Below are 27,877 nucleotides of genomic sequence, written 5' to 3' on the forward strand. Positions count from 1 at the left end.
CTTTCACAGGGGGGGTTGAGGGGGGAATTCCCAGCACCCCTTCTTTCAGGTCTCTCCTGGTTGTGGGTATTAGCCTATGCAGGGCCTATATACTGTAAGGCTTCAGCGTCTTTTATATGTCCCCCAGGTTTATATGACTGCCTGGAAGGAAGTGCGGGGGTGTCTGGGTCTTGTGGGGACTATGTCCCTCCGTCGCGGGTCCCCTCCGTTTTTCCGGGCTGCCGCTGCTGAGCGGACCTTGTCCTCCTCTCTCTCCACAGCGTCCTACCTCCGTTTGTTCAGGGATCGCCGGCCGCTGTCTTTCCTCTGTGTTTCCGGGCCCGGGGGTTCCTTCTCTGTTGCCGCGGGGATTCCCTTTCTCTCCTCCTCAGCTGCTTCTGCCTCCGTATCTCCCGACGCTCACTTCCTGCTGACGCGGCCCCGGCACTTCAGCCCGCGGCTTCCTCAGAGCCACCAGGCCGCACCGCACTCTGCGGCCGATTGGGTCTTGGGACGGCTCAAACTGCTCCTCTGGTCACTAAGATGCTTGCTGTTTGCTTCACGGGTCTCTCATTTGGACTATCTTGCTGGTAGGTGCCCAGAAGTGGTAAGCCGCAGAGGAGCTCTGGTTTCTGCGACTTTCCCGCTGCTCGGCAAGCCACGCCCCCCTACAATTTTTTTTAAATGGAGGAGAAAAATACGAAAATGGGAAAAAATGCAAAAAAAAAAGTGTGGGTTAAGGGTCAAGTTAAACTTTGCTACATCTGTATAAGGTTTCACCTGTAAAATAAAAAAGTCCCCCTTTATTAGACAATGCTGTCCCTAATATGGTGCCCTGTGTGTCAAATAGACTTGAATTAGTGTTCTGTTTCCCCCTACTTGATAGAACCACTAAATTCACGGGAAGGGCTGTAAGGAGATCATAACTGCCTTCAGTTCAAACGTATTGGGTCATTGTGCTTAAGAAGTACAATATAACAGCCTGCCTTAGGTAAATGCCAGATATGTGCAAATGAATCGAGGTTTTCAATATTCAGATGTACATGACACATTCTGTCTTGTTTCTACAGCTCTGCTACCCTACCCATCACTTTCAGATGCCTGGAAGAAAATAATGGAGTAGACAAGCGTGTCACTCGTTTTGTATTGCCTGTTGGAGCCACAATAAACATGGATGGAACAGCTCTGTATGAGGCACTGGCTGCCATTTTTATTGCACAAGTAAATAATTATGAACTGAACTTTGGTCAGATCATCACTATCAGGTAAGTTGTGACTGTCCTGCAGTGGTGGACCAAGAGCAGCTCTCACACCTATCGGCATCATAACTTCATGTAGAACCACTGGCGTAACAATAAGGGATGCAGGGAGTGTGGTTGCACCCGGGCCCAGGAGCCTTAGGGGCCTCTCCTTTCCATATAGGGAGCCCAGTACTATGACTGAAGCATTATAGTTGGGCGCCCTGTTACAGGTTTTGCATTGTGGCCCAGAAGCTTCAAGTTACACCTCTGCGTTAAGGGGTTAAGAGAAGTTGGGGGGCCCCCAAGATAAACTTTTGCACCCAGGCCTATAAGCCTTTAGCTACTTCCCTGTTAGAACACAAACACATTTCTAAGTAGCTTCCTATTTTGAAGTGCAAGGAGGTGATAATACGAACACACTATTGACAAAGGAATGAGAATGGTCGAGGCCCCTTACCAGTCACCAGGGTCGCAAACTATCCTAAAAACCCTGGACAGTCCATAGAAAATGTTGGCTGTCCACGATTTCTGGATACATTGGAGACACTGCCAGCCCAATGTTTGAGCCGGATAGATGCAATACATTTGATCAACATTTATTCCAAGTATGTCCGTTTTATTATTTGTTTCCACTTGAGAAGTGATGGCTTAGGCCGCCTGCAGACGGGCGGGTCAGCTCCAGCTGCGAGGATTCTCGCCGCGGGACCCGACCCGAGCGCCTGCAGAGAACGGCGCGTACTCACCCGCGCCTGCGGCTCTGGCAGTTTGATGTGCCGGCTTGCCGGCGCATGCGCAGACCACAGCTGGCGGCGGGTGAGTGACGTTTCTGTGCGGGACACTGCGAGCCCAGCACAGAAATAGAGCTTGCAGCAGTTTGTTTGCCGCGCGAGATTTAGCACGGTCAAACCGCGGCCGTCTGGATAGGATTGTATTTGTTAACGCAATCCTATGCAGGCTTCCAGCGGCGGAAATCCCGCCGCGGAATTTCTGCCCGTCTCCAGGTGGCCTTAGAATTAGTACTTCACAGGGATTCCAAGGATTTCTTACAACAGACATGACAAGTACTGACGCCCCCTTATTAAAGCCGATGGACCCTTTTAAAATGAAAATGTTTAGGTACAAAATTCAGTGCTCATGAATATCCTGGGCCGTGCGAGGGCTTTTTTTTGTGGGATGAGCCGTAGTTTTTATTGATACTAGGTTTGGGAACATGACATTTCGATTAGTTTTACTTTTTGTTTAATCTTTTTTAAGGCACGATTTACATAAAAAAAACGGATTCCGGCACTGCTCTTTAGGTTTTTTTTCCGCGCTCACCATGCAGTATAAATGACATGTTTATTTAATGCTGCAGGTTAGTAAGATTAGAAAGATACCTAATTTATTTTTAAAAAATTAGTTTTACTAATGTTGAAGACTAGAAATGATATTTTTGAATAATTTTTTTTTCAGATCGCCACACTCAAAGACCCAGAACCTTTGTTTATTTTTCTGTCCACAGAGTAAAAGCTTTTATTTTGCAGTACAAGCTGTAGTTTTCAATGGTATTTTTGCATGGCACAACTACTTGATTGCACTTTATTTCTTATTAAAAAGTACCTGCCCCTTCAGAAAAGTTTTGACATGTCATAGAAACATGTCAAAAGTATTGATCAGTGGGGGTCCTGCTGGTGAGACCCTCACTGCTTGCTAGAAGGAGGGGGATGCTTCTATATACCTCTATGAGGCCGCTCGCTATCAGCTGCCAGAAGCAGCTGAAAACAAGCGCACATTGTTGAGGGGGTACAGTGCTCAGGTGAACACTGCAGCCCCCTCATTCTAGTGATCAGCAAGAGTCTCAGCAGTGGGACCCCCACTGATCAATACTTTTGACATGTCTCTATGACATTAAAAAAGTTTTCTAAAAGTGCAGGTACTTTTTTTTAGCACATTATGGCACTTGAACTTCCGGTACTTTGAACCTTAGTAGAATGCACAGCAATACTTCAGTATTGCCGTGTGTTTAACAAGCCTAGAAGATTCTACCTCTCTTAGGCTTATTTTTTTAGGTGATACTGCCAATTATTTTCTATGGGAGGAAAAAAATTGCATCGTACTTGCAAAGAAATGCAATTTTCATGCAAGTATTGTGAAATTTGATATTTTTCATGTTGAAACAAAATGAGTTTTTCACAGAAAAACAGTGCAATTGCATCAGAAATCACAGGTTTACAAGCGGCAGTTTCTTGGACCAATATTGCGCTCACCCTCGTGAATACTTCCTTGCATTGACATGTTTGTTTCTTCTTCATTTCCTGAAGAACCCCTCTTTAATTATTAAAAATACATCTGCAGAGGAAGTCAGATGAATGGGTAAAAGGGATGTAAATGTAAATCGTTTGGGGTTCAGATACTGTGTGGACAATAACAGTATGTATGTAGGGCATCCATGGTGTATCTTGCCATGTCCAATTTTGCTAATTTCCTCCAAATACACTCAGAATGAAAAATCTATATGTCCACATTAATACAAACATGTAGCCGGCAGCCTATAACCTTATTGCTACACTAATTACAGTTTGTGCAGAAATACCTACAATGAAAACAAAGGTTTGGTACCGTGTGATCCGGTAGAGCAAAATGTGATTGTTCCCAGCAAGAGAAACCAAGTAATCTTGTAGATATGATACCTTTTTAATGGCTAACAAAAATACATGGTGTAATAGCAAACTTGCGAACCTCTCGGGCTTTTCGTCAGGCTAAAATGGAAGAGATCCGAAGAGGCATGAATACTTATACACACTTGTAACATACATACTTATGACAAGGCACAGACATGGATGTGATTGGTTTGCACTTAAAAGGAATACTACAACAGAAACAGAAACATTTTTGACCAGATACTGATAAGGGAGTGAATGTTTATGGTCTCTGAATTACTGTTAAGGGGGGTTTTCCAGGCCAGCAGTCTTATCTGTGCTATAGATGTCTCATACCTCCCATTCACCCATACATCCTCAGGAATAATTTAGCCCTCAATTGAACGTGTCAAAAGTTGTTATAAATTTATATTCCCAAATTCTTCTATGGTTTTGTGACTTGAAACCACCCTTCAATATTAAAACTCTCATATCTCCTATGTCATGTCCATGATTAGAAAAGTGCTTGGCCACAGGTAATTCTGTCTTCCACTCTCTAATTATATGGCGGTGAGATCTCATGCTGGGAACAATCACGAAATACCTACAGAAACTCACTAGATGAAACTTAAATGGAATCTGTTCCTTACTTTTTGCCCAATTAGAGAAGCTTCTGGGCTGACAGTGGGTGACCCACTGAGTCCGTGGGGGAACGAAGGGGGAGGTAAGTAGAACTCTTCATCCCTGGACTCAGCAGGTCACCTACTGTCAGCCCAGAAGCTTCTCTCATAGCGCAAAAAGTAGGTGACAGAGTCTCTTTGTAAATACACATAAGTATACGCAGTAGTTACGCACGACCCATTTCCTCTCAGCTTTGTACCACACAAGTTTACGGTACAGATACAGAGCTTTAACCCAGCTTAGCGCATAGATGCAGGACCAGAAACAAGCTCAATACAGAGCTACTGTACCAAGCACAGTTCATGAAAAATGCGATAAAACTTAGCTCATTAGATAAGTACAGTACTAGAACCAAGGCAGAGCAAATGCAGATCAGGATAACCCCTGCTGTAGAACGCTGTACCATGTGATAGCTCTAAACAGGGGTTTGCTGGGAATCATAGTGTCACAAAAACGAATGGTACCGTATACCATAGAGGTCATATAAGTGCTAATTAAATGCAGTCACAGGTAGATCAGCATCGGCACTCAGTGACATTATCAGCCCAGACTCTCATGGCGACTTGTGTTACATAATGAATCCCCATATTACATTACTTGACTATAACTGTGATATGTTGCCTGGAGGTATTAGTCTTAAAGGGGTTTTCCAGGCAGAGCCCACCGGGATACACTGGGATTGGCGTGAAAGTGCATCTCTCATGGAAATCACTGGGACCCCGGCCTGCAATTACAAGCGCAGCTCCCATTGATCTCAACGACATATTCGCTTTAGTGTTTGTGTTTGTAGCGCAGTACTTCTACTGTTCACAATACACGATGTACGAAGACTTTCTGAAGTTCCATTTTTTTTTTTCACGCAGTATCACAGCAACAGCTGCCAGCATTGGAGCAGCAGGTATTCCTCAAGCGGGATTGGTTACGATGGTTATAGTGTTGACATCGGTAGGACTCCCCACTGAGGATATAACACTCATTATTGCAGTAGACTGGTTCCTGTAAGTATCTAAACAAGGGGGTTTGTAACTATGAGGCAGTTAACTCTATACATACAAACAATAGACAACAGATATTAAACCCTTAAAGGGTTTTTCCAACTTCTAGCTGCTTTGCTGCAGGAAGTAGACAGCTCCATACAATGCGCAGTGGCCAGGGTTGGTACTGCAGCTTGCCTTATTGAATTGAATGAGACTCAGTCTGCAGTGCCAACCCGGACCACTGCACAATGTATGGAGCTGCTTCCTTCAGCAAAACGTCTAGAAATGGGACAACCAACCCCTTTAGAGTGTAATAATAATTTAAAGACAATAGGGGAAATTTATTAAGACCGGCGTTTCAAATGGTGGTCTTAATATTACCCTTGTGACGCATGATACATCTAAATTATGAAAAATTCATGCCTAGGTGCATCTCAAGTAGCTTCTGCACCTTCTCAGAAGTCTACTGAGCTGGCATAGATTTCTGTATAATTTATGCCACTTTCTGGTGTAACTTTGTAACTTTGTCATTCAAGGGCGATCACCCCCCTTCCCTTCCTCACAGCAAACCACGCCCCTCTCTCAGAAAAGTGGCGTAGAGGTCATAAATTCACAAAATGCTAGCGCAAGCTAGACTTGTGCAAAAACTTTCCACTTTTTATATGCCTATTTTTAATTGTTGCATTTCCCCTAATCCAAGTTCTACGGGGAACAGTAAATGTAAATGATGTTACAGGTAACTCTCTTTTCCGTATTTTCTTATGATCTTTTTTCCTTTTGTCTTTTAGTGACCGTCTCCGAACAACAACCAATGTCCTTGGAGATTCCTTAGGAGCCGGCATAGTTGAACATCTTTCCAGGCATGAACTTCATGATCAAGAAACAGAACTTGAAAACTCTGTCCTGGAGGAGAGTGAGAAACCCTACCAACTAATCTGTACAGAAAATGACATTCAGAAGCACCAGAACAGTGAAACGTCTATGTGAGTGCGTCTGTGATCCTTCCCTGTATATGTGACTTGGACCCATCATTCCATGTATCTGCCATGTTCAAATTCCATTTCATTTCCAAAACATTGACCCAAGGACTAGTAAAGGAATAGGAGACCAACGTGAATGGACATGAGTTTGGAAGGGGTTGTATAACTGACTTAATGGTCATGTCCAATGCAAGTCTTGTGTTCTACTAATCCCTCATCTCTCCAGCAATACGACGACATTGTGAACACTCCTGGAAGGAAAATATTAAAAATCATGTTAGAAATCCCAGGAAGAAGCTTACAGGAAAGGTTCTTGAATATTGCACATTCCTGGCTTTATTGTCTTTAGGAAATCTTGACTAGTTGACCGTAAGCTTCACTGACAACCAAGCTCTCATTTGGATTTGGAACTGGATTATCACAGTAAACTGCATCTGTCTGAAGAAATAATAATCCACTTAATATGCTGCCGTATGGAAGAGCCACGTGGTACAACTACATGTGTGTAAAGTAGTAGTCAAAGTTAAGCAAGAAATTGTGCCATTTCCTTAATAGGAGTGCTGTAAGAATACAGCCAATGGTCAGTACGAGCCTGGGGGCTTCATGAGCGCTGCAAGAATACAGCCAGTGGTCAGTACGAGCCTGGGGGCTTCATGAGCGCTGCAAGAATACAGCCAATGGTCAGTACGAGCCCGGGGTCTTTATGAGCAATCCCCCTTCCCCTCATGAAGACAACTGCCAGGCTGCTGTGTTTATGTGCAGCCTGCCAACCACCACCCAGGAAATAGGGCGTGCACTACTGAAGAGTACACCGGACATGTAGCAACTGTATTCTGTCATTACTTTTTGGCTACTAGTACGGACCTGGAGCTACAATATGCCATATATAGCGCAGCATATGACACAGAAAGATCAGCTATAATATAGTCCTACAGGTTGGAGCAGAGCTCTTGGGTTCTCCAATATGCCAGTGTTAGGGGATCCTGAGGATCCTGAACAAGATCGGCTTGCACTAATGTCTACATTCACACATAGCAGAATTTTCTCTGTGAAAACCTGTTGTGGCGTTTGGTGCCGATCGCCCGTCAATACATATATGTTATTTGTGGATTTTTATGCAGATTTCACTACTTCAGTTGAAGGTGACATCCACTCTGAAAATCTGCAGTATAAGGTGATGGGCTACAGCTTTGAAAAAGAGCAGAGTTGGTATCTAATTAATGGCCTCCGCTGTTGTGCTTTTTTTTGTTGTTTGTTTAGAGCGAGACAATCAACTTTTTCATTCTAAAAAAAATGCAGTTAGCTACATCCAGAGAATCGGCCCATGGAAATCTGTGGGTACCGTACAGAACACATCCAGGCAATGTAGGATGGGGAGCCAGTCGTTGCCGACTCTGGGCACCCTGCGGATCAACCCTTACCAGTTTCATCTACCGCCAAGTAAAAATGTGCTGTGAATTAAAAGAAGATTGTTAAATCCAGCCCATAACGACAAATCCACTTATTAAGAGGGTTTCTCTCCCTAAATATTTCTGGACTAATGTTAGACTAGCGTCAACTGCTGTTTCTACTAAAAGGCCTTGCTGCGTCTGGTCCTCACCAGTAAATGTTCCAAGGGGGTCACATCTACTCCATCTTACTTCACTACACTAAGGCCGGTTTGGCACAGCTGAGATTCTTGCGTGAGATGTGTGTACTGCGAGACGCTCAAATCTCGCGCAAATATGAACCCTATTCGTTTGAATGGAGTCATACAGTGTTTTTTTTTCCCCGCAATGCGATGTGGGAAACCAATTGCAGCACATCCTATCTATGGGCACACCATTGCATTGCATCGCCCATTGTTTCCAATGGGACCAGCGGCAGCATCACACCATGTACGGGGTGCACGCAATGCGATGCAAGGTTTACCCATTGCAAACACACATTGGCAAGCACAATATTGGCCAAGTTTCTCGGGCTGATATCGCACTCGCCCGCGTGAATGTAGCTTTACGCAATCTTGGCGGGGCAAAGGGAAGTCCTGTCACAACAACCGATCATCATTGAAATAATTGCTGAAGCATGCGAAAATGAACCGTAATTGTTCAGTGTGAACACGGCCAACGATGAACCATAATGGTTTGCTTATCAAAAGAACACTAAGGGCTCCTGCATAAGCGCAAATACGCTCGCTACTGTTCAACGCATTTGCGCAGTGAACAAGCCTTTTTTGTGCTCGTGACAGCATTTTTCCATTTGCAATAGCTGTCACTTGCACAAAAACGTTGCTAGTACTTCGTCATGCTGCCATCATATTCCCAGCCCACTGCAATTACCCATAATTAGTTATCATGTGTGGTGCGGCGCCATCCTGGGGAGCTGCTGGTACTTTCTGGGTTTGTGAAAGAGTAGCAGATGATGAGGATGTTCTTTGGCCTTGGTTGCCTTAGTACAGATTTGGGAGGCACATGAGATGGCGGACGACGTTCCTAGAAGGAGGAGTCAGCGATTCTCAGTTCATCCTCTGTTGTCCCAGAGCGTCGGCTTCTGCCCAACTAAATTGATGAGCATCTCCACTCGGTTGAGCATCCAAAATGAGATGATCCTAAACAATCTCCACAATGGCTGCCATGTCTTCCCTGCAACTAGCTGCAAACTATCACATCGTGACCGGTGGCTGCGAAATTATGTCGTTTTCCACTCATATTAATGTGCATTTGCACACCTCTATTGATGCCTATGGGGACATTTGGTGCGCACAAAAATAGAGCTTATTGCATACTTCTTCACCCAACGGAAATGCACACCCAAAAATGAGTAATGTGAGCGAACCAATCAAAATCAATGGCTTCTATTGTCTGTAGTTTGTGCAAATTCGCCTTCAGCCGCTAATCCTGGTATTAGCCAGCCATGGGGACATGATTTGTCAAAAATCTCATCCACATGGGGTGGCCAATCCGTTGCGGCAAAGCCAACGCTGCGGCGCAGATTCCCGGGACGCAGCATGTCAATTCTTTTTTCCGTTGTGGCCATTCTCCTCTCTATGAGAGAACTGGCCGCAATAGAAAATCATGTGGCGAAGCCACTCCAAAACCAACGGCTAAGTGCCGCAGGTTTTGGAGCTGCGCTTATCCCGTGGAAAGCTCACGTTTTTTCACTGTGGCAAAACCGCAAGATTTCCACTGGCAATACGTCCCGTGTGACCCCAGCATAAGGCTTTGCTCAGATGGCCATATTTTACGTACATGTTGTCCTTTTATTTCATAATGAGCCCATAAACCCACAATAGTAGACCAGGCTTTTCACATAAGCACTTTCCCATAGGAGGACCAATATTTCATGTGAAAACAAAACCTCTGCCTGTCCTGTTCTCGTCTGCATCATGCAAGAGCATAGGACATGCAATGTCCACTGCCCCCATGGCGCGGGCAGCACACGGCCAGGTGTTTAGGTGTTGTCTGAATTACAATTACTGTGATTCCACACAATAGAAACAGCAGGTTGCTCTACTCCAACATTAGTCCTGGAATATCTGGGGATAGAAACATTTTTAATGTGGAAATACAAAAAAATGTTTAATTATGGGCTGGATTTAACTATAATCAATATTTTTCATGGGACAACCCCTTTAAAAGATCGGTATCTAGCCCAATAGTTTATGATGGAGAACAAAGACAACAGCCACTGCCCCTTACATATAAACTACTGTTCAAAGTTTTAGAGCGCCCCAATTTTTCCAGTTATATTTTACATTAACACAGTTCAAGTCCAGCAAATAACGTGAAATGGTTAAAAGCAAGTAAAAAAAAAAATGAAATTATGAAATTTTAACACAATAGTCTGAATTCATAATTTTAACCAGAGGGCGTTTTTAATGGAACACATCAAGCACAGAAATCTTGCCACTCACAGACCTCCGCTATTGATCTATCATGGGGACTGTCGTTTTAACAGAAAAAAAAATAGCACCGCACTATTTTTTTCTGCGATTTCATGATGGAAATTGCTGTGAGAACTTTAGAACAAAAGGTGAATTCGGGGCTTGCAGCCGCTGCTACGACACACAATGTACAACAGGGAGATAGCGGCGGCCCTATGCTTCTGCTCTCACACTCTGGACTGCAACACTAAATGTTTTAGAACGTAGGATCACTGCTATAAACTGTATTGATCCTAAAGTACAGCTTTAAATTGTATTCCCCTTAAGGCGCAATTCAGATGGCTGTAGGAGAGTTGAACCTGTATATGAACTTGTGTAACTCACATTGGACATTACACAGAAACCCATCTATGTTCTGTCTAATATACAGACCTGCATATCTCACAGATGAGATCAGGACGGGCAGCGATTTCTTTCTTACAGACCATTAGCCCATGTGAAAGAACAGCTATATGACCAGCCTGCTTGGCTATAAAGGGTCCATAGAATATATGGGCAACACATAGCGCTAATATACAGCCATTTGAATGGGCCTTTAAACTGACTAAAGACAGACATGGAGCCTGGGGGAACTGCAGGTAACAAAGATGTTGGCCATAATACCTGGCTTAATGCTGTAAATACTCCCAAGAAGAAAAAAAAAGACCCTGGGTAATCGGGAATTATACTAATACGTGAAATACATGGTCTACAATTAGCAAACATGTTTGCTTCCTTCCATTAATGGTGCCACACCTGTCCATAGGTTGAATCTGGTAGTGCAGCTCCATTCCATTGAAGTCAATAGGAGTCACCCCTCATAGGCTGTGGCCAGCCAGGATTGTGGTTGCGGAAGAAAGCAAACCCTTTAATGTTTGGTGTTTAGAGGGGTATTCTCATCTCCTACCGTTATGGCATCTCAACAGGTTGGAAAGGTCACTTCAATGAAATTACTACTTTGAACACACAATTCATATTTTATTTAAACTCTGTGAAAATAATAAAAAGGAAATGTGATTTGTTTGATGTGTCGTGGCAGGTAAAGAAGGATTGTGTTCTAGATTTATGGCCACTAATGCTGCTACTAGGGATCTGGTGTTTAACGATGTGGACGTCTCGGACGATTGTGTCTTCCTTTCATCTTTCCTCTTTGTGTTTTAGTTTTGCATTATGAAAGTTGGTAACTATTTAATGATTCAGAACAACATTAAGGGGGATGCTTGTTCATTTCTGAACCATTTCATGTCTGTAAATTGAGGTTTATATATTAGTCTGATGTATTTTATGTTTTTCAAAGCAAAATGAAGCCTCGGTGACCAAAACACATCAGCTGGTGAAAGTGTAATTTATTAACATTGTAGTAGAATAAAACAAGAGCCGCTCTCAAGGCAATGGGCATATATCCCGTCTTAATAAAAGAGAGCTTCTTCTGTGTGCTGTATGACATTTATATGCAGTGGGTTAATTTTGGAACGGGCACGGTGACGAAGCATTGTATGTCAGACTTGAGGACATTTGGCATAATGCATTGTCAAATTATCTTAACCTGACATTAGCACTAGAGATGAGCGAGCACCAAAATGCTAGGGTGCTCGTTACTCGAGCCGAGCTTTTTGTAATGCTCGAGAGATCGTTTCGGTCGCACTATTAAGCCAAAGTGTGGGCAAGAGCCTGGTGGTCAGCCCCTCAACAATTTAGTTGGGCCAGACCATAATCAGCAAGGCACAGGCGCTGGCACATCTTAGCTAAGTATCATACTAGGTGTAACGAAGGCCAATCACCACCTGCAGGTGACACCACTGCCTTTTCTCCTGGGTTACATACTGGCATTGCTATCCAATCCCCCCCAGGACACAGGCACGAGCCTGCGGCCACAGTGTACTGAAATTTTTCCCAGCGCAGCGTCCAGCTGTCTCCATCCCAGCCGGGGTAAGGCGCACCCCTTCGCCTACTTAGTAGTCCACAGCGTACTGAAATTTTTTTGTTTACAAAAAAAAAACCATTTACCATGTGTGCCAGAGTCCCAGTACGCAACACATTGCTATCCTCACTCGGAGGATGACACTCCTCCTCTTCAGCCCATACAGGCTGAAGAGATGTGAAAGAAGTAGCATGGGTACCCTCTGCAGTGTGGGCAGCAGTCTCTTCCTCCAATACGCACTGAGAAACAGACCTGAGGGTGGTCTGGCTATCAAGCGATGCAGTCATCCCCCATCTCCTGTTCTATCCGCAAAGCGTAGGCCTTAATGCTTAGCAGCAACCTTCTCAGCAGGCAAAGCAGCAGGATGGTTACGCTGATAACGGCAGCATTGCCGCTCACCATTTGTGTTGACTCCTCAAAGGTTCCTAACACCTGACAGATGTCAGACATCCATGCCCACTTCTCTGTGAGGAACTGCGAAGGCTGACTACCACTCTGACGGGCATGTTGTAGCTGGTATTCAACACTGGCTCTACGCTGCTTGTAAACCCTGGCCATCATATGCAAAGTTGAATTCCAGCGTGTAGGCATGTCGCACAACAGTCGGTTAACTGACAGCTGGAAGCGCTGTTGCAGTGTCCTGAGGGTGGCAGGATCTGTGGTGGACTTTCTGAAATGTGCACACACGCGATGCACCTGGCTGAGCAGCTCCGACAAATTGGGGTATTTTTTAAAAAAGCGCTGAACCACCTGGGCCAGGCATGGCCCATGTGTTAGTCTGCCAAGCTGCAGAGCCGCTACCAGGTTACACCCATTGTCACACACGGCCATGCCTGGTTGGAGTTTTAGCGGCGAAAGCCACAGATCTGTCTGCTCCGTCAAACCCTGTAACAGCTCTTGGGCGGTGTGCCTCTTGTCACCTAAGCTGAGGAGTTTCAGCACAGCCTGCTGACACTTCCCCAGGGCAGTGCTGCAGCGCCTCAGGCTACCGACTGAAGGCGACATGCTCACAGATGGTAATTGAGAGGTGCAGGTGGAGGGGGAGGAGGCATAATAACCCAGAGAAACCATGACCGAGGTAGGACCTACAATCCTCGGTGTGGGTAGCACGTGAGCGGACCCAGGGTCAGACTCAGTCCCAGCCTCCACCAGGCTAACCCAATGTGCCACCAGGGAGATGTAGTGTCCCTGCCCACCAGCACTTGTCCCTGTGTCGGTGGTTAAGTGGATCTTTCCCGTAACCGCATTGGTGAGGGCACTGTTGATATTCCGTGACACGTGCTGGTGCAGCGCGGGGACGGCACAGCGGGAAAAATAGTGGCGACTGGGGGACCGAGTAGAGAGGGACGGCCGCTGCCATGAGGTTGCGGACAGGCTCAGTTTCTACCAGCCTATATGGCAGCATCTCCAGGCTCAGCAGTTTGGAGATATGCACATTTAGCGATTGTGCATGTGGGTGGCTGGCTGCATATTTGCTCTTATGTTTGTGTTACGGACAGCTGCACGCTGCGCTGGGACACGTTGGTAGAGGCAGTGGAGGACTGTGCAGGTGAAGCAGGGAGGGGGATTGCATCTCAGTGCCAGCATGTGACACAGGGGAAGAGGCAGTGAATGGCCTTCGTTCCACCTCGTCGGGTGCTTAGCTATCAAATGCCTGCGCATGCTGGTCGGTTTTCACGCCGAGCCAATATACGGTGTCCTTGTCTGCGGGGAAGGGGGGCGGGGGGGAATGGAAAAGCCAGGAGCAGGAACTGAGCTCCCGCCCCTTGCCACTATTTGCAATAGGAGGGGGTGAGACTTAGCAATTGGCCCCACCTTCATACTGCCCCTTCCATTGCAAGTAGTGGCAAGGAGCGGAGAGGGGGGGGCTCAGTTCCTGCTCCTGGCTCTTCCATCTCCTCCCCACCCCCCACAGACAAGGACACCGTATGTCGGCTCGACGTGAAAACCGAGCCGATATACGGTTGTCTGAATCCACCCTAAGGTGGTATCTATTAGCCAAGTAAGTCTATCTGCCCTTTCATATACACAGAGGGAAATTCAAATAGAAGATGATGGGTCCGCGTCCCTCAGCTAAGAACAGGACAAGGCTTTATACCACTAGTCTGTTTAAATTATTCTCATACTAATATGACTGTTGTATTATATCATTGGCCCCACATCTCCGAATATTAGAGACAGAAGCCTCACTCAAAATAACTTAGGAGCTCTATGCTACCACTATCAATTGCTGGGTCAGGATACAGACTCAATATATCCACCTCTAAGTACAGGACTCCAACAAGAAGGCTAGGTTTGCTCACTTTCTTTAATGCATTTGTTCTGTTTCTCTAATATAGTTCAATGCGTTTCCCTCATTACACAGTTCATCAGGAACCTAAATAATTAGAGACCGAATATCAAAAACAGGGTATAGGGAATAAAGAGCTTATCGCACCTGATGTTTAAATGTACAGATCTGGATATCTGCATCAAATGTAGACTCTACCTACAGTAAAAGGTCAATCCTTACCCAAGGGGCTGTATAACACTACCTGAAATCAATACCCCAGATTTCCCTGCCTAGCAATCAGAGTCCAATCAGCCTAAAGCAAATAAAAATGGGGGGGGGGGGGGGGGGAAGGGTAGTGTAGCCACTAGCCCTGATTGTGGACTAGCAGGTCCTATGAATCTTCTGTTCTACAAGACAGAACACTTTCCAGAATATTTTCTGGTGCACTTTTTCATGCTACCTATACTCAAGGCAGCCTAAATAGGCACAGCATCTTGGTCAGGTAGGAGCTTGCAAACATCGATCCAGGTTTTTTTGCCTTCCTCAGGATTAACAGGTGGGGTGGAAACAGGCTGAACTAGATGGACATTGTCTGCTTCCTGCCCAACATACTGTTAGTATGTAAAGAACTTGCGACCTAGACGCAATCATGCAGACACCGGCATGACTATGAGTTAGTTAACCCCTTCCCGCTCCAGGACGTACCGGTACGTCCTGGGAGCCTGGTACTTCCCGCAACAGGACGTACCGGTACGTCCTGGGGATAGCACGGGATCACATAAGATCCCGCGCTATCCTGCAGCGGGAGCCGGCTGTCAGTCAAAGCCGGCGTCCCGCTGCAACAGCGGGGGGGGGGCATCGGAGAGGCACCCCCCGCTGTTAGATCACGGCAGGGAAGGGGTTAACAGCGGGGGGTGCCTCTCCGATGCCGCCCCCCCCCCCCCCGCTGTTGCAGCGGGACGCCGGCTTTGACTGACAGCCGGCTTTTTTGTACGACAAAAAGCGTAAAAAACCCTCTAAAAAACAGGCAAAATGCTAAAAATTAGCATTTTGCCTCACAAAAAATGCAATAAAAGTGATCAAAAAAGCCGTACATTCCCCAAAATAGTACCAATAAAAACTACAGCTCGTCTCACAAAAAATAAGCCCTTATAGAGCTCCGTACATAGAAAAATAAAAAAAAGTTACAGGACTTTGAATGCAGCTATAGAGGAAAAAAAAAAAGATTTCCAAAAAAAAGGGGGTTTTATTGCAAAAAAAGTGTAAAAACCTAAAAAAAAAAACCAACAATTTTGGTATCGTTGTTACAGTACCGACCCGCAGAAAAAATTTAGTGTGTCATTTATGCTGCATTATTAACACTGTAAAAAAAAGAAAAAGAAATCTATGGCAGAATTGATGCGTTTTCTCTCCGTTATCATAAAAAAAAAAATTTACGATATTGTCTATGTACCCAAAAGTGGCACCGATAAAAACTACAGATCGCCACACAAAAAACAAGCCCTTATATGGCCACGTCCACGGAAAAATAAAAAAAAGTTATGGCTTTTGAAAAATGGAGATGGAAAAATACCCCAAAAAAAAAAAAAATCGCTTGGCCCTCAACGCCAAAATAGGCCGTGTCATTAAGGGGTTAAAAGACGTACTCGATAAGACTAAAATGGCGAGAGTTCATCCATAGGGTGACCCGGAGTTGACAACAACTGAATGGTTACCCCTCCTCCAAAATAAAATGTGATGCATCAGGGTCACCTTCTGTACATTGGGCTGTTTAGACCTGCGCCTAAAAAAAAATGCATGTCCCATTTTAGTGATTAATATGCATCATTATAGTTGATGGGTGCATAACATAGTGATTATGCATGTTACATGCGTATATGTGGTGCACTGGGTATTATGAGAGTAAACAAATACACTTGTGTGAGTGGGCCCTAAAGAGAACTGATAACAGGATACAAATAAGTGAACATCTAGCACTCAAGGGAATTTAACCATATGTATACAGTGAGGAGGAGTAAGGAAAATTCACTTTACAGGGAGTCTCAGTTGAGAACACCCCCTAATCCTGGTTATTGATGTACTACAACGGTATTGTAAAAAGCTTGGAATTGATCCACCGGAGATTTGGTTTCCAGGTTTCATTCATAAAATATCCTAGGGTGTAATGATATATGTACTTTATAGTCTAGATTTTTCTTGCCCAAATGTAGTATTTTGCATTTCTCCTTGTTAAATACCATCCTGTTAGTCAGCGCCAACTGTTCAAGCTTTTCTAAATCTTTTGGAATCCTCTCTCTTCTCTAGTGTTAGCTATCCCTCCTAGCTTTGTGTAGTCTACAAATCTGATCAGTTTCCCCTCATCTAGATCAGGGGTCCCCAACCACCAGTCCACAAACCGAGACAGCTGGCGTTCGTTTGCCGATCCGTGCCACTGCCGGTCACCACATTTGTAGTGAATACTGGCAGGGGCCGCAGTTCTCCTCCCGATCTTCACTAAGCAGCGCTACTGATCCTGGCCACACTGACGTCAGTGTGCAGCCGGGATCGGCACTGTTGAATCTTGACGTCACCGGAAGTGGTGGGTGTTTGCCAGTCAGGTGACGCCCCAGTGGCTGATAAGCTCCCGAGTATGGAAGGAGTTTGTGCTGGGATGGAGGGTTAGAGTTAGTTCAACAGTTAGCACTACATTATCTCTAAATGCTTCCATGCTAATGCGGGAAGCATTTACAGCTAATAATGTACACCTAACTGTTAAACTACCACTAACCCTCCAACTCAGCACAAACTGGTTTCACGCTCCTAGAAACTGAGCCGCCGGTGTCTGAACCCCTGTTCCCCCACAGGCACTGACTGTAGGACCTTGCCGCCCGTGTGAACCCCTGCTGCACATGCCAACCTGGGAGCCCAGACACCAATGCTAGGACCTTGCCTCCCGTGTCTACTCTCTCCTGCAGTGTCAACAACCCCCGCCACCACAGCCCCTGCAGGTGCTGACTCGGGAGCCAACACGCCACGAATTTACAACAAGCCGCAGCTGGGAGCCCACACGCCACAGTGTTACTACGAGAAACCGGTGGCGCTGCAGATGCCGACCCAGGAGCCCACATGCCGCAGCACTCCACGCGTCAGAGAAGAGAGAGGAGGCGGCAATGAGAAGCCACTGGCTTGGGATCACTCACCGCAGCTGGCCAACAGAATTCTCAGGAGCCCAGCACAAAACACAGCAGTGGAGAGGCGAGTGCAGTCAATCAGGTACTGGGGGCGTCACCTGGCTGTCAAGTAGCCCAACACTTGCCTACACCCACCACTTCCGGTGGCGTCAAGATACAACAGTACCGACGGGATCCTCCTCCACCCTCCCTTAACAGCTCTCTGCTTATAGATGGTCTGCATTCTTTTATTCCCCCAACAGCACAGGAAAGATCAGTTGATGTTCCGTCTACTTTCTAAGAGAAAACAGATATAAAATAGAAAAGTTAAAAGTTCGGCCTTCTCAAGATCATTTTTAACCAACTCGCCCTTTTTATCTTGTAAGCATCCAATATAGCATCTTTGACTTTTCTTTTGCTTTTGACATACCCCCAAATCCTTTATTGCAAGCATCAATTCATTATTAGCTTTAGCTTTTCTGACACTTGCCCTACAGTTTCTGCAGACCACATTACATTCTTCTTTAGATATACCCCTGCTTTCCATTTATACCGGGGCTCTGTAGCTCTGCATCTAGAAAAAGCGTCTGCTGCCTGTTCACACAGGACAGGGTCGATGTGGTTCCTGCAAGCCTGAACTACACTACACATTCACTGAGCCTAAAGCAGAGCGCAAGTCATATCCCCTTTATAAGGACGCTGAAGAAATTTCAACTTTCCAATGCGACAACTGCAGATGTGAAAACTGAAATTATCCTGCACTTGAAAGCTTTGGGAGGGAAGGGAGGAAACACACAACACTTTCTTCTTGCAGAGAATGGTGTTTTACAGGCAACGCTGTGTAAAGTAGCTCTCCTCCAGAAGGGAGAAACAGTCTCCCCAGTCGTGCTCCAAGGCCTTTATGGGGCACCGACTCACATGCTATCCAGAAGTGGCATTAGAGACAGTTTTCTTCTATCTAGAGAAGAACAGATTTGCCTACTGCAGTACAGATCTGAAGGTCCAGCCGTATGCTTCTAGAAGAGAATAAACTCTTCAATTTGGTGTCCAATTCAGCATTTTTTTCCTTGCTGCATTAATTTGGAATCTAACAAAAGGTCACCATATGAGATTGGAAGAATATAACAGTGAGGTCCAGTGACTGCTGGATAGAGCCTAGGAGCCGTGTGCAGGAGGGCTGAGGCTTATGTACTTTTGATTATTGCAAAGGGTTGGAGAGGTCTAACTATTCAAAATAAGGAATAGAAAAAAGGAAAGTGCTGCGGACAGCGGACCAGAAAATTCTCATTTACAGATATAAACTAATGAAAGAATTAAATGAAAACAAACACTGACACATTTACACAGTCAATCCAATATAATTCAATATTCACTTTACAAAGGAAAAAATAAAATGAAAGTCACAATTGCTTTTACTTTTAAACAGAGACCAAAAACAAAAAGAACTTTGACAGCGAGCATTAAAAAGGGTTATCTATTTTCTTCTCCAATTCCAGAATTGCCACACATCGATGTGCAATGATATAGGAAAGGCTAACAGCCTTCCAGAAATACCCTTGCCGAGAAAGTGTTGCCACCCAGTGCAACATAGCTTCTCAGTTGTGTCCTCTACTGTGTGGGTGTTGAAAATAATCGGCACAAGAGTCTTTTTCTATCTGCAGTGAACACTTCTACTCCGACGCAGTAGAGGACGCAGCCACTATCTTGGGCAGCCATGGACGTGGCATCAAGGAGCCCAGCACCGTACGGTCTAAGGGAAGCCCAGGTGCATTTTAACATTTTATGGCATTACACATCAGTGTACGGCATTTCTGAAACGTGTGCAGAAAGTGGACAACCCATTTAAGATTGCATGTGCATTTACAATCCTTTAGCATCTATTTAGATATGAAAATACACCTTCAATATGCTATTTTATAAAAATAGGAGCAGTAAATTCCGACATAAATCTGGGTTCACATCTGCGTTGGAGGCTTTGTTCAGATTTCCATCACAATCCCAGATGCCATAACGTGGCATGCTGTGCCATTTCAACTGAAAAAAAGTCAACGGGGGTCGCTCGTTTCAGTCATTGGTTGGATCGGGCTCCCTTGACGGAGCAGGAGAGCAGTATGGCGAACATTGGTGTGAACCCAGCCTTACACACACAAGTGTACATCACAAGAGGCCTTTTTCAGCCTGGGAAGTGAATGAAGTAGAGTAACTTTCCTTTACGTACTTCTATTCCGATAAAATGGGGAAAATGGGTCATAGCACAGAAATCATCATCAAGTGGAAAAGCCACATCAATGCAGTCTATTAAAAGGCGACAGCAAAACGTGGTGGTTGACCAAACTGAAGGGAAAAGAGAACTCTTGTTTTATTGTATATGATGAAGAACCTAGGGTAAAGTTCCTGCATATTCAGCCATTACTCCTCCGGCATGAATACAGACTTTAGAACAAAAATTACTTAAATGTATGAAAGCACAACCTCCCAAGATTGAAAGAGAAAGGTTGTGAGAAAAACCAAATATTATTCCAGCTACCAGGTCTATGGACTGAAAGAAAACATAGCCAGCCATATTATCTTGAGGCGCCAATGTTTGGCACTGAACAAGACATGATGTAGCAAACAAGTCAACCAATACTAGCAAAATATTATATTAAACAAAAAACATTTCATAAAATATACAAGTTTCTTAAACTTCCTTCTGAAATTCCCAGACTTAAAAAGGTTTACAAGAAAGGCAACTAGACAGTCCCAGGAGGGGTACAAGGCCACATGTTCACATTCAGGGCACAACAGTCCTGTTTTGAGAACCACTTCATGGGTCACCAACAAGTCTCGGTTTGGTTTCTTCATATGCAGCGATGGGTCTGCTCAGGATAAAAAGGAGATGTCTATTTAAAGGGGTTGTCCGAGTAATTTTTTTTTAATTTCAAAATTTTAATTTTGGGCCTCTGCCCCAAGCTATGTTGGGTTAATATTCATACCTATGGCACTAGAGTGCCATTTCGGCACCACGGCATCTGACAGATGACCTCACTGGGTCTTCAGGCCGGGTAAAGCCCCATAAACATCACTTGGGCTTCTAATGTAGAAACCCTGGGCTTGTTTATTGGATGTCACGGATAACGTCCACATGGGGCTCACTATTGGCCGCAGCAGTCACATAGGCAAACTACATGATGCTGCAGGCAAAAGTGTAAGCAAACCACTGGAGCGGCTGCAGGGTAGCAGCATGGAAATGGAGGGGTGAGTTTTTTTTTTAATATTTATAGTTTTCCCCCAACTTCCAGCAATGTTATACATCGGAAAACCCCTTTAGGTCCAAGTACTATGCATTTCCATTAAGAATACAGTTATAAAGTATTTCTTCAAATAACCATATATTTCAAATACAGTAAGTGAAAAAGATATATACCTCTATACATTCTTGCCCACATACAATATCTACCATGTACCTACAGTCTGCTAATAACCCACCTACACTGTAATTACTCCAAGAACAATATGCAGATAGACTAGTGACCCCCACCTCCAACACACAGGATATACTTTAGTCAAAGAGGTCACTTCATATCTTCACATTTTAGAACATTTGTATAGCAAGTTAATTTAGGCTCAAATGAACCAGCAGTCTGTGGAAACAACTTAAGTGTACGCAAGCAATAAACACTAAAAAGGTAAAAAGGGAGGTTAGTGAGGCAGGATCAAATACTAAGGCACTGGATTGCTAAACTCTTGGTTCTTGGACATCAATAAGCAAGATGATGTCGGTACCAGAAAGCATAGCCACTGCACACAGGCCAAGACAATCTATCGCGTTACAGATACTAGATAGTTGAAGGAGTTTTGAGAACAGTCCTTATCTGAAGCTTAAAGGAGTTGGCCACTTTATACTTTAACTAATGGGTTGACCACAATGACGTATGCGCTTTACCAATATATGAATGTTTTCTTCAGAGACCCAGAAACTTGTAATATGTTCACATGGCAGAATCCAACACTGATTTTTCCTCTAAAAACTACTGCAGAAATCTGAGGCCAAGCGTGATTTTGCTGCAGACGTACATGCGGATTAGCCGTGAATGGCAAAATCTGCATGTAGAATTTCTGATGTTGATCTGCGTTAAGCGACATGTCACTTCTTAACGTGGAGGAGCGCAGAATGGCAGCAGAAATTCTGCACATGTATCGGCAGCAAACTACACTACAAAAGTCACATATTGGCCTCAGATGTGTACTGCAGTTTTTCGAGATCGAATCCAAGCAGAAAAAGCCCAGTGTTAGATTCCTCTGTGTGAACAGATCCAGACACGTCCATCACCCTCCTCACATCGGGCTTGTGCCAATTTCCCCATGGATAGGGTTTTTCAATGGAGGAGGCTGATGGAGGAGTCTGGTCACATGCCTCTGTCAGCAGCAATGTTCCTGGAGAACCATTTAGCGAAAAGGGGGCCTGGGTTCACATTGTAAGAGATTACATTCCTGGCTCCAACCCATTAGTTAAAACAAAGCAAACAACCCATTTAAGAGGAAATGGGGAAGGGAAAAAAAAAGGTCCAGAGTTCCTCAACTGGATTTTAAAGGCACCAGAGCCAAGACAATTAGGGTCTACCCAATTTTAGGGTATAACCACGAGTCACAAAAAAATATAGGCAAATCCTTGAGCTTTGCCTGCAAGATGCTTTGGTATTCAAACTTAAGACAGAACAATTAAGGGGATTCATCAGATACATCTTAGCCAAGTCTATAATAAACATATAATCAAACTTAAACGACAAGTTAGTCAACTGGCAACAATGTACATGATCTGATCCTAAAAGGTTTACTAACCCACCGTGAGATGAGAATATAAAAATCTTTTCATTCATTTTTCTGTTAAGAAAGGCATGAAGAAATGTAAGACACTCCGTCTGTTCTGACTCCAGAAGACCCTCATTGTAGGAGTTTTGGGGTCGATGCTCATCACCAACCTTTTATACAACGGTCACTCTTCCCAGCAGTTCTTTCTCCATTCACGGACATAAAGCACAGTGTGATTTGGCAAATTAATTCAGCCTAGGTCAGGGACACACAGTGAGGTAACAGCCATGGCATATAACGAGTAGCTAACAGTATGCCAAGATTTGGGAAAGGTTCCAGATATAACCCACAATGTATAGCTTGTTTTGTGTGCCTTAAAACAGCTCAAAAATCACCTTAAAATGTCTTTCTACACACCTCTAACCTAGGTACTTTATCTAAAAAGAGGGTTTGCAGAATATAGAAGATGGGTTGGAACATGGCACATTTGGTTGTAGTGCGATTGTCAGTGATGTCACATCGTTTCCACGCCATACTTCTTAAATTTAAAACCTCAACAGCAAATGCCAGAAAAATGGTGGAAGTGGTCCTTAATAGTCATCTCACTGAATCTCAACATTGTATGTGTTGTGCAGGCACTGGTTTCATGAAGGCAGGTCGCCCCAGAGAGGAGGAAATCCCATTACAAGAATTAAGGCATAGCTGACTTTTCTTCTCTACATTTCCTGCATGGAGTGGTTCATGTCCACACGCTCTCTCTTGACTGGGGGCTCCCCAGAGGCACGGAGGTCCCCATCCGTATCACTTCCAAGCTCGCTGATGTCATCTGTAGGAATGGATTAACAATGTCTGACTTGTTGGAAATAAATCACACAATCTCTACTGCCACAAATACACAAGTTAATCCCCCACAAATACAATTAACATTGTATTTGTGGGGGTTGCATTACAGCTTGTCCCACAAAAAACAAGCCATCAAATGCAGTGTTGGAAAAGTGTTATGGCTCTTTGAATGTAGCCACGAAGAAAGAAAAAAATAAATAAAAAATAAAAGAAAAAACAGTAAAATTAGTTGGACACTAAAGCAAACAGGCTTTGGTACTAACGGGTTAAAACAACTTATTTACCAAAATGAACTCAATTTAAGCTGCGTACATTACCCACCTTTGTCCATTAACACAGGAGACATAGAAGACAGGTCACTGAACTAAATAGGGGAAATAAAAAATAAATTAATATTCTCGCATTATTTCCTGGATTTAATTAAAAAAAAAAAAGTAACAAAAAGGTAAGTGTTCCATTTCCATTGTGTGGCTCAGTCAGTGTCCTCTTATATCAGTCACTACTGCCTAAACATAGTTCTAGCCTTTGACCACAAGTCCTCCAAACAGTTTTGGCTTGAAAGCTTTATGGAGGCCTCCTATAAAATCCTACAGAAGTGAATACTAACACAGTAGCACATCATTACCTACCTCTCCCATTACTGCAATAGGCGTCTCTCCTGTAGCTTGAGCCACTCTGTGTTCTACCAAGTAAAACATGTATTCATCGTAGAGTAACCTAATTAAGTGAAAGGACCCGAAACTGGCAGCGCTGCGCAGGGTGAGGTCCCGGATTACCATTGAGCTGTGAAGGAAAGACAAACATAAATATGACTAGTGTCGAATACGAGTGACAACCACTACAGCGCAACAATACTGGAGCTTTTCGAATGTTCTCACCTGTAGAACGACCACTTCAGGAGGAACTGTCTGGCAGCTTTTGGGAAGCTGGGGCTCCCTTCATGTGGCTTCAGCACCTGGGTGACAACATTGTCCAACCAACTTGCCCACTGGTCTAAAGAGCTCTGCTGCTGAAGAGTTAACTTGAAATCTTGCTCCAGCTTTTGGACCATGCCTTCCTCACACTGACACACCCAGGATGCCTGTTCCTGTCCGCAACAAAGATGAATCATCAGAACACGTGCCACAGAAACTTCTCTCAGAGGTCTTACTTTTACTGCATCTACCTGAACATTGGCAAAGTCCACACGATTGAGATCGCTAAGCATCTGATTAATTTGTGAAGTGTTCTGCAAGACGGCCCGGGCGGCTTGTGCTAGATGATTTAAGGATGTGTATCGACGCAAGGTCTGGGCAAATGCACTGACAACGCCAACCTAGAGAATAGAAATCACTAAGAGTCAATGTAAGAACTACGTATACAGAAATAGTGCACATTGGGACATACTGTAGCCTTCCCATCGTTGGTGTGGGTCTGGCCAGATTTCTCCAAGATTAGATTATACTGTTAGTTGCTTTCTAATTTCAGTCTGTCTAAACGTATTTCTCATTTAGATTGTCATTGTATATTTGATGCTTTTGCCTTCTGGTGTAAAGATGGATAGAATTCTTCAAAAGTGTTCCAAAATCTGATGTTTCATAAATCATCATTTCAGTAAGTAGTTGGCGTGGGAAAGGGTATTCGGAGAATTATAAGACTGCACGAAGTGTGAGGTGAAGTGACTTTCCAGGTAGGAAGTTGTGAAAGAAAAAGGAAAAAAACTCCATGAGATGATGCTCTAATTCAGAGAACAAGCATTACCAACCCTCAAAAAGACAATTGGGGATATCGAGAGAGAAATGGCATCACACGGGTTGGACATTGATGCGTCAGTGCATCACCAACTTCCAAATGTGCCTACAGAGCTAGACGACCTGTCAAGAAGCAACTGATGCAACAAAGTAAGTGCTCATCTTGGGCAAAGAAACATCAAGACTGGACTGTGAGGAAAGCCGAATTACACTTACTGGTAATTGGATTTTCCGTAACCCATGACAGCAGCACACAGAACAGAGAAATCAAAACCAAGGAGGGCTATAGCTTGCAACAGTTTTCCCTCGCAAAGAACCCACCCTCCCCCCTCCAAGCTCAACCTGTGTTTAACCCCTTAATGACAACCTGCTATAACTGCACAGCCGGCTGACTGCTCCATACCCAGCAGGTGTCAACTCTTTAACAGCCAACATCCGCCTCCAATCATAGCTACTTCCGATTGCTGCCGTTAGCGATTTAGATTCCACTGTTAAAGTCAACAGTATTAAACCCTGCCAGCGTTGGCTGCTTAAGGCCCTTTTACATGCAAAGATAATTGCTTAAATGGCCAAGCAAATTGACATTTGTGCAAAAAATTATACGTACAAATAATGGCTCTATTTCCCTCATTAGCTAAAGCAAACTTTTTAGAAGGAGAACTCGTAGTTTGCTTAGCTAGGAGTGTGTTTATGCGAGGGATTATCTTACCAGCAGATTCTGTTGTCTTCTTCTGGCATAAGTAAACAATGTACTCGTTATGTATGCAAGGAATGCATAACAAGTATAAGGTGTATTCCTCTCAGAACGTCAAACCACTTAAAAAACTGAACGATTTCCAAGTAAATTTTGAATGGCCCGGTGACTGTTTTTATGTTGGCTAAAAACCAGCGCTAAGCGACAACGATTATGGCTTACCTTCGTAACACACACACTAACACACACACACACAAACACACACACACACACACAAACACACACACACACAAACACACACACAAACACACACACACACAAACACACACACACACAAACACACACACAAACACACACACAAACACACTAACACACACACACTAACACACACACACTAACACACACACACTAACACACACACACTAACACACACACACTAACACACACACACTAACACACACACACTAACACACACACACTAACACACACACACTAACACACACACACTAACACACACTAACACACACTAACACACACTAACACACACTAACACACACACACACTAACACACACACACACTAACACACACACACACTAACACACACACACACAAACACACACACAAACACACACACAAACACACACACACACACACAAACAAACACACACACAAACACACACACAAACACACACACAAACACACACACAAACACACTAACACACACACACTAACACACACACACTAACACACACACACTAACACACACACACTAACACACACACACTAACACACACACACTAACACACACACACTAACACACACACACTAACACACACACACTAACACACACTAACACACACTAACACACACTAACACACACTAACACACACTAACACACACTAACACACACTAACACACACACACACTAACACACACACACACTAACACACACACACACTAACACACTAACACACACACACACTAACACACTAACACACTAACACACTAACACACTAACACACTAACACACTAACACACTAACACACTAACACACTAACACACTAACACACTAACACACTAACACGAAAATACAGCTTGTTGCACAAAATGCAATCCCTCATAAGGCTATGTTAACAGCCTAGCAGTTAGAGCTCTTGATAAGAGAATGAAAAAAAAAAAGGAAAGTTCAAGAAATTGCTGTTCTTTTAAAGGGTCTATAGAAGATGGAGACCAAGTGGCAGTTCTACAGATCTGCTCCATAGAGAAAGGGGTTCTTTTTGCCCAGTGAGCAGCCAGAACTCTCATGGAGAGCACCTTCAGAGCAGTCGGGTCTGCTGCAATGCAAGCTATGGCCATCTAATCCACCTAGTAGTCTTCCGATAGTTGCCCACCTCTATTAGGATACTGTATATTCCAACGAAATATGCCCAACCTCCAAGGAACAACAAAGGAGGAGAGTATACTTCCTTGCGAATGGTGAGACTTAGAGGTAACAATCCCTAAGTGAACAATATGCCGCAAACCGTTAGTCAGCGGAGAGAAAGGCATGTCAGGAGGGTCACCTTTATTGCTAAACCAAAAATGTGTATCTGCGAGCGTCTGACGAACAGAGGTAGATTTACGGAACCAGGAGGACACAATTAGTCTCCCTGCTGGTACTTGCCACGTCTGAAGTTTTGTAATCTCCTCACTCCATCAATAATAGGTATTTTAATTTAGAAAAGCTGATGAATTACACTTTTACTTGCCTCTCCCGCAGGCAAGTCTATCAATAAATATAATAAAAGTTAGGAAATTAAATGATGTTACACCAAGATATCTGTACCAGGACTGATCGGCTTCAGGATAAGCCAAGCAATAAAAATGAGGTTTTTGACTGAGGTGCAACAGTAGTAATAGGTGAATTCATGGCACACCCTGAAACTCATCAAACTCCTTTAACCAATGTTAGAGCAACCAGAAGAATAGTGCTAGGGATCAGGATTCTAATGAAAGTGAAGGTCAAGGGTACAAAAAGGAGGCTTGGACATTAATCTTGTCCTTATTAACCCTTTAAGGACATGGCCCTTTTTTTTTTCTTATTATTTTCGGGCAAGTTG

General features: G+C 44.1%; 2 protein-coding genes across 10 annotated transcripts in view; one reads left to right on the plus strand and one right to left on the minus strand.

Moving 5' to 3' along the window:
• LOC136573044 (excitatory amino acid transporter 1-like) overlaps positions 1–11,811 on the plus strand; it is a 124,914-nt gene extending 113,103 nt beyond the window's left edge. For both annotated transcript variants that reach the window (XM_066574166.1, XM_066574165.1), the window contains exons 9-11: positions 1,050–1,244; positions 5,383–5,517; positions 6,285–11,811. In XM_066574166.1, the coding sequence (XP_066430263.1) occupies positions 1,050–1,244; positions 5,383–5,517; positions 6,285–6,483 (529 nt within the window). In that variant the 3' untranslated portion in view covers positions 6,484–11,811. The remainder of the gene's footprint in view (positions 1–1,049; positions 1,245–5,382; positions 5,518–6,284) is intronic.
• Positions 11,812–19,057: 7,246 nt separating this feature from the next.
• RFX2 (regulatory factor X2) overlaps positions 19,058–27,877 on the minus strand; it is a 53,121-nt gene continuing 44,301 nt past the window's right edge. For all 8 annotated transcript variants that reach the window (XM_066574174.1, XM_066574168.1, XM_066574170.1 and 5 more), the window contains 5 exons: positions 24,519–24,668; positions 24,232–24,440; positions 23,983–24,136; positions 23,675–23,717; positions 19,058–23,336 (listed from right to left, as the gene is read on the minus strand). In XM_066574174.1, coding sequence (XP_066430271.1) covers positions 23,227–23,336; positions 23,675–23,717; positions 23,983–24,136; positions 24,232–24,440; positions 24,519–24,668 — 666 coding nt within the window. In that variant the 3' untranslated portion in view covers positions 19,058–23,226. The remainder of the gene's footprint in view (positions 23,337–23,674; positions 23,718–23,982; positions 24,137–24,231; positions 24,441–24,518; positions 24,669–27,877) is intronic.

Source organism: Eleutherodactylus coqui, chromosome 7 (genome assembly GCF_035609145.1).
Source record: "Eleutherodactylus coqui strain aEleCoq1 chromosome 7, aEleCoq1.hap1, whole genome shotgun sequence".
Taxonomy (NCBI): Eukaryota; Metazoa; Chordata; class Amphibia; order Anura; family Eleutherodactylidae; genus Eleutherodactylus; species Eleutherodactylus coqui.